Genomic DNA, 15,269 nt, shown 5'->3' on the forward strand with positions numbered 1-15,269 from the left:
GCCCTAGGTGCCGACCTCTCTTACCCTTCCTGGAGTTAACCCATTTATGTGACTGTATCTGAGACTTTCCCCCTTTCCTATAACTGCCATCCATCACATACTGTTGCTGTTGCAAATTCCTCATTGCTTCTATCTGTCTCTCCAACCGATCCACTCGATCTGACAGATTTGCATCCAACAGCATTTATGGCAGATATAATCCGCAGTAACCCTTAAACTCTCTTTAAACTCCCACATCTAACAAGAAGTACATATCACTGCAAAGGCCATTTTTGCTCCTTCACAATCTACAGACCCAGAAAATAACACCGTCTTATTCCTCTACAGACGCTGTCCCAGCTTAAATTAATAGCTTTGGCTAATATTTTAAGTTTAATCAAGAGACTTAGCTCCAAAAACATATAATCAGGAAAGAATCCACTATACTCACTACTGCAGCCTTTCTATTGGACAGACTTAAAACAACAATTAACTTATCTGATTCTGTGCTGTGAACTTCGCCCAACAGTTCCTCCAAGATTGGTTGTGAATATTGGCTAAAATGTTTGGTCACATTTTGGATGAAAGAAATATCTCAAAAATGTAGTGTGCTGAGCTTGTCAATCTTAAGTTGTGTCAGAAAAAAAGTTTATTCTTCTCCAGGTATCATCCTCAGAGACTGAGGGATGCTGAGCCATGAATTTTGCAGTGCTTATGTGAATGGGGCAGGGGAAGCAGCCAGGGCCCAAATTTATCTAAACTTGAACAAAGTTCAAAACATACAATTGTTGTAATTCTTAACCACACATAAGCCATCTAGACAACTAAGCTAGATGGTTGCCTATGTAAAAAAGGAATTAATTCCAGATAAAGTGATAGAAATGTTTGTTATAAACATTAGGGATAATTGCCATCCCAACCAAAAATGGAGTTAGGGCAATTGTGTGAACATGATGTTTCATGCATGAGCATCAGGGGATGAACTTCAACAAGCTTAACATGCTGCTCGCTCTTTACTCATGAATGCATGGGTGGGTTCAATCAAATGGTGCAAAGAATGTAGAAAATATCAGCTCTTAAAAGGCCATTGCTTCATTTGTTTGCTGTTGTCTTGTTAACAGGAACAGAAGGTTGTCAAAGGAAAGTGATCAAAACTGTCACTTTTGATAATGAAATATATGGTGGTCTCTGGGAAGACGAAAATGGTAATGTGTTGGAGAGAGGAAAGCTTTCCTATGCACATCAATAAGTAGCATGCATCACAAGAGCAGGTGTTTTAAAACAAAGATTGTCCACAATTTGATAATGGAAATTAAGTTTGCACCCACTGTGTTCATGTCACAGGTTCTTTGCTACAAACATAACACAGCATTAATTCTGGAGCAGAAGAAGCACTGATGTGACACAACACATCTTACCCACCTTTCCATAATGTTTCAACTTAGTCTTTGTGACTTCAAGCCACTTGAAACTGCTTGTACATTATGCAATCAAGTATCACTAGAAGGTAAAATGTAAGATTGTGCCTTGAACAAATATCGAATATGTACTGTATATCTGTTATTACATGGAAAGGTAATATACAATCAGAAAGGAAGAAAATGGACTAGTGGAAATCCTATCAACTTCCTTAATTTTGAACCATTATGTGAAGACAGACCTCAAATTAATGGAAATGGCACAAGCTAATGCTATGACCAGGTAGAAATCCAACAAATTCATTCAGTAACAGCTGCCCATCTGCAGCATGACCTTCAATATCAACACTGTTGCTGTGCACAGAATTATATCAAGTACCAATCATGTCAAATCAGGCTTCTCTTTTCATGTAGGGAGTGACACCAAAGATGAACATAAGATAAACCTATAAAACATCCTACCATGCAGGAATAAAATCAATGCATTGGAAAATAGAGGCTCAAAAGAGAGTGTTTAAAAACACAGAGCACAACGGAGGAGTAATTTCAACGGGCAGATGAGCAATAGCAAAGTTATTAAAAGGCCAGGCCGGTTTTCATTGTACAAGACTTTACTTCAGCAGTGCTGTCTTCCAAGTCTATCAAAGTCAGAATCTTTGTATTCTTTGAGGCATTCTTGTAAGCTCCTTTTTAATTGGTAGAGAAACAAAGATTTATGATCTGTATGAATGACCACTTTCAAACAACAAATATAATCTGAAAAACTCTTATAAACCCACCTGACTGAGACAGGCTCCTTCTCAAGCGCCACATATCATGTTTCTGTATCAGATCATGCTCATGGAGCAAAATAGACTGACTTGTGACACCCATCAGCTACTCATGGAACAGAATGCTCTGAAACATACAGCTGAACCATCAGCAGCTATTATTGATGGAAATAAAGGATTACAATGCAGTAAGACATCTGTAAATATCAATATTTTCTTAATCTTCAATGAGGATTCCAACAATAACTTTGTGACCTCCTGACAAGTTGGCTCAAGGGTTGCTAGGAAGGCAGCAGTTTTGCAAATTGATTCACCACAGCCAAGATTCTTTGAAGATCCTGGACTGACTTTGAAGTGGCAAACTCTGTAATGGCTTTAATCATCAGAGGATTTGCCATTCACTTCTGAAGAGTCTCAAAAAGTGTTGGATTATTTGGAGAATTTACACATTTTATTAAGTGTGAGACCTTCTTCAAGTAGATGCTTTAACACTGAATGTACTTTGATCTTGTTCTTCAACCAATGCCTCATGTGCGTCATCCAATTAACATATGACTCCATGAAAATCTTTAAAATGGTTTATATAGTTTGTTGGAAAATCTCTGAAGCAGATGTAATTCTAAACCAGTCATCCATTAAAATAATATCTTACTAAGCGAGCTATCTATGTGGTCAGCAATCTTAATTGATCATCAATAGCTTTGTCAGAATCCACTATCTGCATCAAATTTCATGAAAACTCTGCTTTTGTATAATTTAGGTTGTCAACAACAGACAGAAGGTGAATTTCCTTGCTGCTGCATTGTTGAGTTCATGCAAGTTCAACAAAAATTGGAAAAGCACCATTAGGCTTGGGTACAGTAACTATGCCCAAAAATCCACTCTGTTGATTTTGTAACTAAGAAAATATTGTCCATTTGTGTAATTTTGACAAGTTAGTTCTCAACTTGTTTCATCGAGATCAAAAGTTACATGACACCAGGTTATAGCCCAACAGGTTTATTTGAAATCTCAAGCTTTTAAAGCGCAGCCCATTCCTCCTTCACCTGATGAAGGGGCTGCACTCTGAAAGCTTGTGATTCCACATAAACTGTTGGACTATAACCTAGTGTTGTGTGACTTTTGACCTTGTCCGCCTCAGTCCAACAACGGCACCTCCACATCATGTTTCATTAAGGGATGCAGTAACTTCTGGGATATATAAAGATTTAAGGGTGTCATATCTGCCTTCAGCATAATGCTGAATTCAATTCTGGACTTTCTGAAACCTTTGAACAAATATGGAATTGAGTCAAGATGTTCAATCAGGTGATACAATCATGATAGTCTGACCAGCCTCCTTCTTTGACGTAACAGCACTGTGATTCTCAGCATTGTAGGGTTACTCCAAATGAAGCAGTTATCAGTAATGTGCTGGGTTAAAAGGTATCTGCAGTGGGACTTTGTTTTGCAATAGTAAGTAAATCATAAAACTAAATATGTGTACTAAATAAAATTGAAACATGATGAATAATGATTCTCACTTTAAAAATCAAAGTGCTGAAGACCAGTATGAGATATTTCAGTAACATGGATTTTAAACAGACAATCAGAGGTGAGAGAGTGAAACACTGAAATATATGACAGAGTTTGGTGCAGGATAAACTTACATGAAGACCGCTGCACTTAAGGATTTAAAGATATTTTTACATGCAACATGTGAGCTCTCTAAAAGGCTCAACAATATACACAGTCAGTCTGGTGTTTGGTGAATTGGATGTTCAAACCTACTCATCTGATAAAGTGAAGTGTGCTTATAAAATATGCTTCAGAGAAATAATTCTCACACATGAAAAGTATGAATTAATACCGTTAGGTGCAATTGTGAACTATTGCGGTCGTGGAAGCTAACAAATTTTACACTCCAATGTGACAGATCCTGAAATAAATATTTTCTAAAAAGAACAAACCAATGTATTGTTCATCAACAGCTAACTCAGTTGCTTATGTATTTTGAAGTTTACACAACATTCATGGTAATCTCTAATATTACTGTTTTAAAGAACATAAGGAAAACACAATCTGAGTCTGCAAGAGGAGCTTGCCATTAGCGTGACAAAATCAGTGATGAGAGCCAGCAAGCCAGGACCTGTTAAGAGTGCTCAAATCATTGGCAGCAAAATAAAGCAGGTTTTCAATTCATATTTGACCTTGTCTCAACAAAACATCAATCAGTTGACCTCTCAAGAGATTGCCAGGTGATGTGGTTACTTCATCATGTGAAGTATTAGAGCATCCAATTCATTAAACACATGGGTTTTTTTTGTTGCAGCCCCTGGCCACACTATTATAGAGCTCAAGAATCAGCTGAAACATCTGTTTGTAAGAGATTAAGGCAACTATCTGTGGGGAAAGCAGCAGTGCTGAACCCAAAAGAATTTGTACAGCAAGCTTAGCATTTGTAAGACTCAGACAGGGCTGTACGGTAAAGCACTCCTTATCAGGCAAGACAGCTGCAGTGCTGTTAAGATCCTAGTATTTGATAATAATTCTGTCTGTTGCATAAGTTTATTGAATCTTTGTTTTGATTCTTCTATCAAGCACCATAAATTGTTGCTGTCACAGATAATCCTAATCTCTCAGTTCTCTTAAAATAAAGATAGTATGGATAATAGCATTAAACAGAAGGCAAAGGAATTAGAAATTCTCCTGCATTATTCTGATCATGATTATGTATAATTGAAGATAGAGAATAGAATTCTGATATGTGTCATATTGAGCATAAGGGCCTGAATGACTAGCTGGTAAAGTCAACAAACCCTCTGGACTTTAAGATCAACAGACATGCAGAATTTAGCTCCTCTTTTTCAATTTGATGCAAGTCAGGGTGAAAGTGATCATATTATTGCCTCTGTTGAATAAGACATTTTGTGAACTCCTTAACATTTCTATAGATAGCAAACTAGCTTCTATTGATGAGGTTATAAGTGCTACCCTGGAAGGAACCACTGTAAAAGAAAAATGCTGAGTTGCCTTTGGCCGTCACTGACATAGTTGTTTAATGGTGCCTGAGACATTTATGAGCATGATGGCTCTGTGCTGGCCTACTAATCCTCATATTACACTGTATTAGGAACAGCTTTGCCACCAGGTATGTTGTTTACTAGCAGAATCTAATATTCTGCTACCTGGCACCATTGGTGGCCCTCTCTAATCATGCTGATCCTCTTCTGCCAATAGCATTAACAGTACAGCTCAAAAACCAATATTTAAAGGATGTAAAAAAGTGTATTTTGCAGCTTAAATATGGCACAGTTCAACTATTGAAACCAATAAACCAAAAAATACCTTCTGCATATGCAACATAGTAGTCCACTGCCTAGGCAATAAATCAGCTTTGGAGTACTTCCCACACAATTGTTTATTTATGTTGCCAGTAATAATCTAATCAACATAGTCAGTGCAGCAGTCCTGACAATCCACTTACTCTGAATTGTTAACACGTGAAAATGTGTAGGAGCCTTATGCTACTGAAATTACTTCCCTGTTACTCACAAATAGTCGAGCTATTATTTTGAATGCTGAGACTAGTTAATAGGCTTATATTTCTTGACAATATTACTTGTAGTGCCATTGTCTTTTAAAGTCATCTTGCACAATATCTCAAAGTTCAGTTCAAATTCTGATATTTCAAGCCAATGCATTATGACAAATTCAAGCTTATTCCTCAAACAGTTTAAGCTAATCTATAAAAGTAACAACTTAACATGTGTGAATAAATAAAAAAACAAAGTTTATGGAAAATGTTAGGTTCAACTTATCCATCTTCATAAGTATTGCTTTCTGTGAATCATTTAAATCTGTCAGTTGATCGATGTGCTGCAGAATTTGCTATGGCATAAGACTACATTACTATACACACCTCGTAATGACATAAGGTGCAAAGCAGAGTATAAAGGTACCGATGAAAGTACTGATCTTCTTTGTTGCTCTCTGTCTTCGCCGTTTCTGTTCTTCCAGGCAGCGTTGTCTTACACTGCAAAGAAATACAGATAAGCAACTATATATAATATTCCATGAAGTCAGAAACATTTGCTACTAAGAATCACAAAAGAATCACCCCAAAGCATGTCCATTACCGACTAGGCTCAAGTCAGGACAGGGCATCAGATGCCTGGGAACACCACCACTTGCAAGTTCTTCAGCTAGCCACATACAAACCTGCTTTGTAACTATACCTTCATTGTTATAATATTCTGAAATTCACATCTTAACAACACTATGGGTGTTCCTACACTCACAGCACTGCATCAGTTTAAGAAGGCAGTTCACCACCTTCTTCTACAGGGCACTTAGGGATGGCTGATAAATATTGGCCTAACCAATGACATCCATATCTCATGAAAAAATAAAACTCGAACTAGTTTGTAGTTCTGACCCTGAGTCATTCGTAGTAGATTCTAAAACAATTACTCTATTTTGTACTGTAAAATCAACATGTAAGACCATGTTGTTGGGAAAATATACAATTTATAAAGTATTCAGTTATTATCAATATTTAAAATAAGCAAAATTGTTCCAAATATACTTTGCTGTTTATCACCACAGTTATTAAATTCATTCATTTTACAGATAACACTATTCAGTTTACAGAAACAGTAAGGGGAGTAACTAAAAATGAATTCACTTGACAATTAATCAGCACAAATATATATTTAATTATAAGTAAAACTATGTGGCATCCTAGTAATTGAATATATGTAGACTAGATTAAGTATTATTCAAAGATTTTAACAAATTAATGACAAACAAAACCATCTGAATGTATGTATGAACAAACATTAAAAACAGTCTGCACTGAATTCAGTGTTTCACTATTTTATATTTAGCAGATGAATCTGATTAAAAAAATAAAATCGCAATTTTTTAAAATGTGGTTCCAGAAAAAGAGGTTTTTTTTATTCCTTATGTTATTGAACTTAACAAATGTTGAAAAATGGTGGGTGTGATTCCAACTATATATAACCTACATCACTCGTTCCATCCAAATTAAGTTTGACTATGACAAGAGGAAAATAAATTGTGCTGTAGCACATGCTTGCGTCAGTTCCAAGTTTTCATAGTGAGGCTATTTATGGATTCATGTGTTTAAAGAATTTTTTTTCATATGCTATGCTTGCAAAACATGAATCATGTCCTGGACTAAGTGTGATTTGACTTTAAACAATACTTTCACTCTGTCCATTTTAGTGCATAATGAGAATCCAAACTGTTGCAAACTACGATACATTCAGCCCTTCATATGTCACAAGATAGAGCAATCTTGAAATTTGACTATTCCAAAGCTCTCCTGCCTGACCTCCTACATTATACTCTCTGTAACTCTGAGCTCATTTCAATCTCTGTTCCCTGTATTCTAATATGCCATTCTAATATTGAGTTCTCACTGATCTACATTGGCTCATAGTCCTGAGATGGCTTAACGTTAAAATTCTCACTTTTGTTTTCAAATTGCTCCATAATTACATCCCTATCTCTCTCAGTGCCCTACAATCCTCCAGTTCTAGCCTCTTCCCTATAAAAGATTGCATTCACTCCACAACTGATCCTCATGCCTTTGGCTGGTTAAGAACAAAGAACAATACAGCACAGGAACAGGCCCTTCAGTCCTCCAAGCCTGTGCTGACACATGTTGCCCTTCCATACTAAAACTGTCTTCACTTACAGGATATATATCCTTCTATTCTTTTCCCATTCATGTATTTGTCCAGGTATTTCTGAATGCTGCTAATATGTCTGCTTTCACCACCTCTGTCAACACATTCCAGGCATTCACCTACCTTTGTGTGAAAAACGGGCCTTGCACATCGCTTTTATCCCCCTCCCACACCCACACCTTGAACTTGTGTCACCTAGTAATTGACCCTTCCAACCTATCCATGCCACTCTATCCATGCCATTCATAATCTTATAAACTTCTATTAGATCATCCCTCAACCTCTTGTGTTCCAATGAAAACAAACCCAGTCTATCAACCTGTCTTCATGGCTAAAATCCTCCATACCAGGCAGCATCCTGGTAAACCTTTTCTGTACCTTCTCCAAAACATCCACATTCTTCAGGTAGTGTGTTGACCAGAACTGCATGCAACATTCCAAGCGTGGCCTAATTAAGTTCTATAAAAGCTCAGCATAATTTTCCTATCCTTCTACTCAATGCCCCTTCCAATAAAGGCAAGCATGCCATAGGCCTTTTTAATTACCGTATCTATCTGCGTTGCCACCTTCAGTGATCTATGAACCTGCGCAACTAGATCCCTTTCTACGTCAACCTTCCTCAGGGTTCTACCGTTCACTGTATAATTTCCACCTGTATTGACCTCCCAAGTGCATCACTTCACATTTGTCGTGGTTAGCTTACAGGAACTTTTGTAAACCTTTCTGCATCTCAAATTCTCTCACCTCTTTTATGACATTCCTTAAAACCTAACTCTGTCACCAAACTTTTGCTGACCTATTATGACACTGACTTATGTGGCTTGTTATAATTTGTGTCTTGTTAACACTGCAATGAAGTACCATGAGATGTTTTTCTGAGATAAAAGCACTGTATGATTCCAGTTGTTGTTCATATCTTTTTCTTTGATTATTGAAAACTTGCATGAAACTCACAGGTACAGGACTATGCCTTTATTTTGAATGGATAATGTGGTTCAATGATGACATGATGAAAATGGGTTGTTGCATAAAAAAAGATATTCCAATTGCCAAAAAAGAACTCAAACTGGGGTTGGACATGAAATGGTTCAAGGAAAGCATTTCTCTTCCCTGAGGTTTGAGGTCAAAACATTTAATTAAATAGTATATTTTATGAAGTGACTAACCATGGATTTTATTTGTTAGTATAGCAGGCATTCCTTATAAACATTGATCACAACATAAATTGGAATGGTAACAATACAACCATTGGTCTGTCATATTCATGCTGACTTCATCTAAGAAGAATTCACCAGCTCTGCAAATTATTTCTCTTCAGAAGAGGTCTGAAGGCCTTGCTGAAACTACCTTTACTATAGTCAAAGGCAGTACATTCCAAGTCCTAAAATGTTTCCCCCTTTTCGTTGTCGCTTCTTTTGTCAATCACCTTAAACCAATGATCTCTGCTCTCAATCCTTCTACCAATGGAAACAGTTTCTGTACATTTTCTCTGTCCAGATTGCTCATGATTTTGAAGATTTGTATCAAATCTCCTCTTACTGTTCTCTTATCTTGGGAAAAGAGCTCCAGCCTCTCCAATCCACACGTAACTATTCATTGTGCAGACCTTTCTTTTGAATCTTTTTTTGTACTCTCTGATGTATTGACAGCTTTCTCTACCTAAGAAAGGATGGGCTTGCCATAAAGGGAATGCAGTAGAGGTACAGTAGACTGATACAGGGATGGCCTATGAGAAGGGATTTGTTTAACTGGGCGTATGGACACGAGTTTAGAAGGATGTTGGGGAAATCTGATTGAAACATATAAAATTCCAATAGGGCTGGATGCACAGAGAGGATGTTTACCCTGACTGGGGAGGCTAATACTAGGAGTCACAATCTCAGGATACAGGGTAAACTAATTGGGAATGAGATTGGGAAAACTGTCTTTGCTGAAAGGATAATGAGCATATGGAATTCCCTATGACAAAACACTATGGAAGCCAAATCATTAAATATATTCAAGAAAAACATTGATATATTTTTAGATTTTAAAGACATCAAGGGATATAGAGAGAAACAAGGAATGGGGCACTGAGATAGAATCTCATTCACAATCATATTGAATGGCAGAGCAGGCTCAAAGGATCAAATGGCCTAATCTTGCTACTAGTTTTTATGTTTCCTAAAATAGGTTCAACACAGTTGGCTGCAGTGCTCCAGTTGAGGCCGATACAACTGCTTTATCATAACTAACTTGCTTTCATGCTCTATTCATATCTTTATGAAACTCATGATCTCATTGGCCTTATTATTTGCTTTCTCAATTGTCCATGCTGCCTTCAGTGACTTTTGTGCATATGTCCACAAGTTCCTCTTTTCTTGTGTCTTCTTAAAATGATACCCCTTGTTTTATGTTGCATTTCTTCAACCTTGCTGCCAAAATTAATAGTTTTGTATTTACCTGTGTTATATTTAATCCATTCCATGCCCACCAATTTCACCAAGCTTTGAAATTTTATGACCATTCCCTCACAGTGCGCAACACTTCAAATTTTAGGTCATCCACAAATTTTGACAATAAGCGTTCCTCCAGTCCAAACTACTAATAGTCACCAGTACTGCCAATTATTAAGCTTTGTATCTATGTTGTTACTGTCTTTTTTATTACACGAATGCTAATTTTGTGAAAAACTGTATTATGTAATGCATTATCAAATGCCTTTTTTAAGTCTATGTACACCATATCAATTGGATTACTTCAACCACCCTTTCTGTCACCTCATCAAAAAAAAAACCTAATGCAAGTTCAATAGACATTATGTGCCCATAACAAATTACTGCCAGCTTTCCTTAACAAATGTTCATTTGCCCAACTGACTTGTAAATTTTGTTCTGAATTATCTTTTCTAAAAGTTTCCCCATCATCAAATTTAAAGTGCTTGACTTGTAGCTTTGTTTATCCTTACAGTTCTTTTTGATCAATGGTACAGTATTTGCAATTCTAGTCCTCTGGCACCAATGTGTATCTAAAATTTATTAGAAAATAAGTCATAATTTGCATATTCCATCAGAATCCTTGGATGCATCTCATTTTAACCTGGAGATTTATCATCTTTAAGCAGTGTAATTAAGACCTTCTGTTTGATTTTGCCAATAAAGTGCCTCAACTACTTTTCTTTTGCTGTGACTTGCTCTGTATGTTCTTCAATGGGAAAGACAGATGCAACGTGTTTTTTTTAGTAATTCATCCTTGCTGTTGTGTTCACGTGGAAATCCTTTTTTTTAGGCCTACAATTACCATATTCCTCTATTTTTCACCTTTTTATCACCTATATGCCTACAGGAGACTTTTATATTCTCGTTCACATTCGTTGTTAGTCTCTCCCCATAGGCTCCCTTTGCTTTTATTTTTCTTTTTACTTTGCCAATAACTCTGCCATATTGAGACTGGCTCCCAATTGTTTTAATCATCCGACAGTTAGCATTTTATTTCTGCTTCATATTCTTTGACTGGGCCAGAATTATCTCTTATTTAAAAGGCTGCCCATTGTCCAATTACGGTCATGTGTGCCAATCGTTGGTTGCAATTTATCTGGGACAGATCTATTCCTACCTCATTGCAGTTGGTTTTCTCCTATTTATTTCTTCTCACTCTAGATCTTTCCTTGAACTTTCTCATTGTCTGCTTAAAGCTTATAACATGAACATCATTATCCTGATGTTTTACCCTACTGACCCCGAGTCCACTTGGCCCACCTTATTCCTAAGAATTGGTTTGAATAATACTTCCATTGGAGTTACACCTCTGCAGAAAATTCGACTGAATATACTCTAGGAATTCTTGGTCCTTATACTCCCAGTATTCCAATGCACATTTGGTTAATTAAAGTCCCCAATTATAAATACTCTATAAATACTGCATCACTCTGTAATTTATTTGAAGATTTGTTTCACTCTAGCTGATGTTCTATAGAGCATGCCTGGCAATGCTATGATATATCTATTGTTCCTTTATTCCAACCAAATCAATGTTGTCCTTGAACCATGAGGGATATTCTCTCCAGTGCTCCATTGCTTAATCAATACTGTCAACTCTCCTTCATTCTCCCTTTTTACTTTTCTGATCATGTGGGTCTCTGAAAGATTTAGTACTCAGTCCTCCCCTTCCTTGAGTCAACTCTCCACTATCGCTTTGTTAAAGAGAGTTCTGGACCCTATTAAAAGTTTGACTTAATCTCGAAATTATGTTTAAACCGGAATCCATTGTCCACATTTTTGATCTGGGGGCTTAAGAAGGAAAATGTATTCTTTCAGAGGCAACTCCAGAAACTTAAGGAACAAATTTATATAAATACACGTGATGATGTTATTAAGTCGCCGTACATTTTATCTCAAGGTAAAATGTTGTGAGTTTGAAACTTAGATGCCAATTATGATTGTTGGTTTTTCTTAATTTGAGCATTTTCATTTAATCAGAAGACAAAGTTTGGTGTCTTTAACAGAGATAAAATCTTTTTAATAATGGAGCAAGAAAAAGGGGAAATAATAGTCAAATAAACCCAGACTCTTAACGATTTGCTGAAAGAGTCGTATCACTATCACAACAGTAATAATGTCATAATCATTACTTGACTGTTTGGAGGCCGAATAAATCTAGGGAAATTAAAAGAGAAAATGGTGGTAAATCACTTCAGAGAGAGTTCGAAACAAAAATTCTCAGTGTAGTAAACAGATTCGTCGAATGCTTGAGGTAACGGAAAAAAAAGGCGAATTTGTCGGCGCATCCTTTTCATCAGAATTGTGGTAGTCTAGTATCCCCGCGTGCTGTTTTGTCTTTTGGTTGTTTTGGTAAGTGTGATCAGGTGAGGTCGCCTCGGGGAATATGATTTGCAGAACAATGTCCCGCAATCCACTCTGCTGAAGTCACCGAGCTCCAACTCTTGAAAATTGACATTCCGTGGGAACTCTACTCAGTCCAGCAATTTCAAAATAACAAATCTTCCGAAACATAGTCATTGAAATGTTTGGGGATAAAGTCAGGAACACATCACTTGTTGGATCAAGGTTTCTCATTCTTCAGCAAGTATTTTTATACAATTGATACAGTCCGTTTATATTGGGATTTTAAGAAGCTAGGCTGTTAGAAATCATTCCTTTTGCTATGCTTTGAAGTTTGTTGCAAAGTACCTACTGTTAGAATGTACAGTATTTTATTTTTATCATCTGACAATGTTACGAGCGGGGGCTGCCTGAATACGTCAGCTGACGCATAGATCTCCTGCAGAACTAGCACAGCACACACAGGGCTAAGACTTCATTTTCATTAACTTTCTCGAATGCACCCGTCATTTCCAGGTGAATAGCCAGTGCAAAAACAAACCGTGATGGAGGAATGTGTTCTCAAAAGTACAAACATGCAGGAAGAAAGGGAATCTCTGCGGCAATTAAAAGTGATCTCGGAATGTAGATAGTCTAAAATACGTACACGATGATAAACTACTACAACACCTTAGTCATAGACCTGTACACATAGCAGATTAGGGCATCCAGATATGCTATTTGGCAAATATGTGTGTGTGTATATATATATATATGTGTGTGTGTGTGTGTGAGACTGTGTGTGAGAGAATGTGTGAGTGTGAGAGAGAGAGTGTGTGTCAATGCTGAGAGAGGATCACTGAAAAAAAACTCTAAAATATATTCATGCAAATGCATTTCTTTATTCAAAAAGAGAGCAGTAAATTCTGTCGGAACTGAAGCACGGTCTGGGTTGCCTACCTTGGATGAATGTCCACCAGTAACACTAGCGTTTGCATGGTGATTACATCTATCCGCTTGCAGTGAAATCGCGCCACTTTCAGCACTTTCAGATAGGTGAAACATAGCACTATTAACGAAAGGAGAAAACTGAGGGCGTGAAAAACTACCGTAAAAACCACAAATTGGGTCTGATCGTCAGTTCGGGTCTGGCAGAGAGTGCAGGAGGCGTATAGGTGGCTGTATCCGACCCAGGATAAACAGATTGCCACAATAGGAAAGGACAGAGAGTGAAACCACGTGTAACCCAGCATGATGGCAGCGTCCTTGTAACGCATCTTGGAATTGTAACTTAAAGGGAAAACCACCGCAATCCATCGATCCGTACTGAGAGCAGCCATGCTTAGCATGGAGTTGGTTACCAGAAAAGTCTCCAAAAAGCCGACCAGTCGGCAGACGGAGTCAGCTCCCGGCTGCTCCTTATTGATGATCCCCACTAAAGTCAACGGCATGTTCAGCACAGTCGTCAACAAGTTACTGAGAGTCAAATTAATGATGAACATCCCAGGGACCTGTTTCCGGATTTCAGCACTGGACAGAAAGCAGATCAGCACCAGGACATTGGACAGCAACGACACGACCATCAGAATTCCCAGGAAGAGCGATAGGATCACCTCTGCTGTGTCCATGGTGTTCGCCGCTCAATGTCCCTTGCAGCCGCTTCTGTCATTCCCAAATCCCAGACAATACATTTTCCTGCAGCTTGGTGCTCGCTCCCCACCTCAGTCAGCCCGCTGTGATTTTGCAGGCGAGTTGCAGTGGCTCCGTGCACGTCACTGGCTCGCAGGAACTCACCGGGCACCGGGGAAGTCCGTCTCACGGAAGCCTCTGGGATGCTCCACGCGGGGCTGAACTCCTGCTCGCTTTGCCCTTGCGAAGAGTTCGCGGGCTCTCCCGTCAGCCCAGCCACAAGTGATCACTGGTTCTTAGAGAAGAGCCGCCCTGACACTTTAGCTCGTTATTATTGGCACACTCACTTCAGTCCCTGCGCTGCTTTGAGTGGGGTGGGGGGGGGGGGGGAAGATTTATTGAGCCTACCTGTCACATGCACGTCTGAGTCACTGAACAACTGTGGTCAAAAGTGCCCAAGTACACTCGAACTAAAGCTGTTCATAATATAGAGCAAGATAACAGTCACAATATCGATAGGCGCAGTAAGTCGATGGTTGTTACCAGAATATCTGATCACTGGTAAAAACTTACCTTACTGTCATTAACTATAGGATTAAACGGATTGCTATACGGTAATCGTTACAACCGAATAATCAGGGACCAACTCATTACCATGGTACATTTAATCAATCAATAAATCCGCTTCTCAGTTAATTGAGCAAGAAGTAATCCTGTTCAAAAAAAAGCAAGCTTTGTGAGAAATCTCAAAGATGTCAGCAGGAATACCCTTCGTTCTGAGAGTTGTTCTTCTCAGGTTGACAGCCACTGAGTCATGCCACCCAACCCTGGCGATAGTTTACACCACACGGACAAGTTGGCACTAGTGTGTACAACACGCACACATACACACATATCACGTGTTCTCAAGTCCTATCCTTATGAGGTGCCTCTCAGAAGTGCGCGGGATGGGAATGGTCACTACTCTGCACAGGAAAG

At 38.2% G+C, this 15,269-nt stretch overlaps 1 protein-coding gene across 1 annotated transcript in view; it reads right to left on the reverse strand.

Annotated features, from left to right (window-relative positions):
* Window positions 1-14,868, reverse strand: part of gpr26 (G protein-coupled receptor 26) — a 35,544-nt gene extending 20,676 nt beyond the window's left edge. Inside the window, exons 1-2 of the mRNA XM_043712661.1 lie at window positions 13,623-14,868; window positions 6,069-6,182 (exon numbers count right to left, since the gene is read on the reverse strand). Coding sequence (XP_043568596.1) covers window positions 6,069-6,182; window positions 13,623-14,290 — 782 coding nt within the window. The 5' untranslated portion in view covers window positions 14,291-14,868. The remainder of the gene's footprint in view (window positions 1-6,068; window positions 6,183-13,622) is intronic.
* Between the last annotated feature and the right edge of the window lie 401 nt (window positions 14,869-15,269).

The sequence above is a fragment of the Chiloscyllium plagiosum genome, chromosome 22 (genome assembly GCF_004010195.1).
Source record: "Chiloscyllium plagiosum isolate BGI_BamShark_2017 chromosome 22, ASM401019v2, whole genome shotgun sequence".
Lineage (NCBI taxonomy): Eukaryota > Metazoa > Chordata > Chondrichthyes > Orectolobiformes > Hemiscylliidae > Chiloscyllium > Chiloscyllium plagiosum.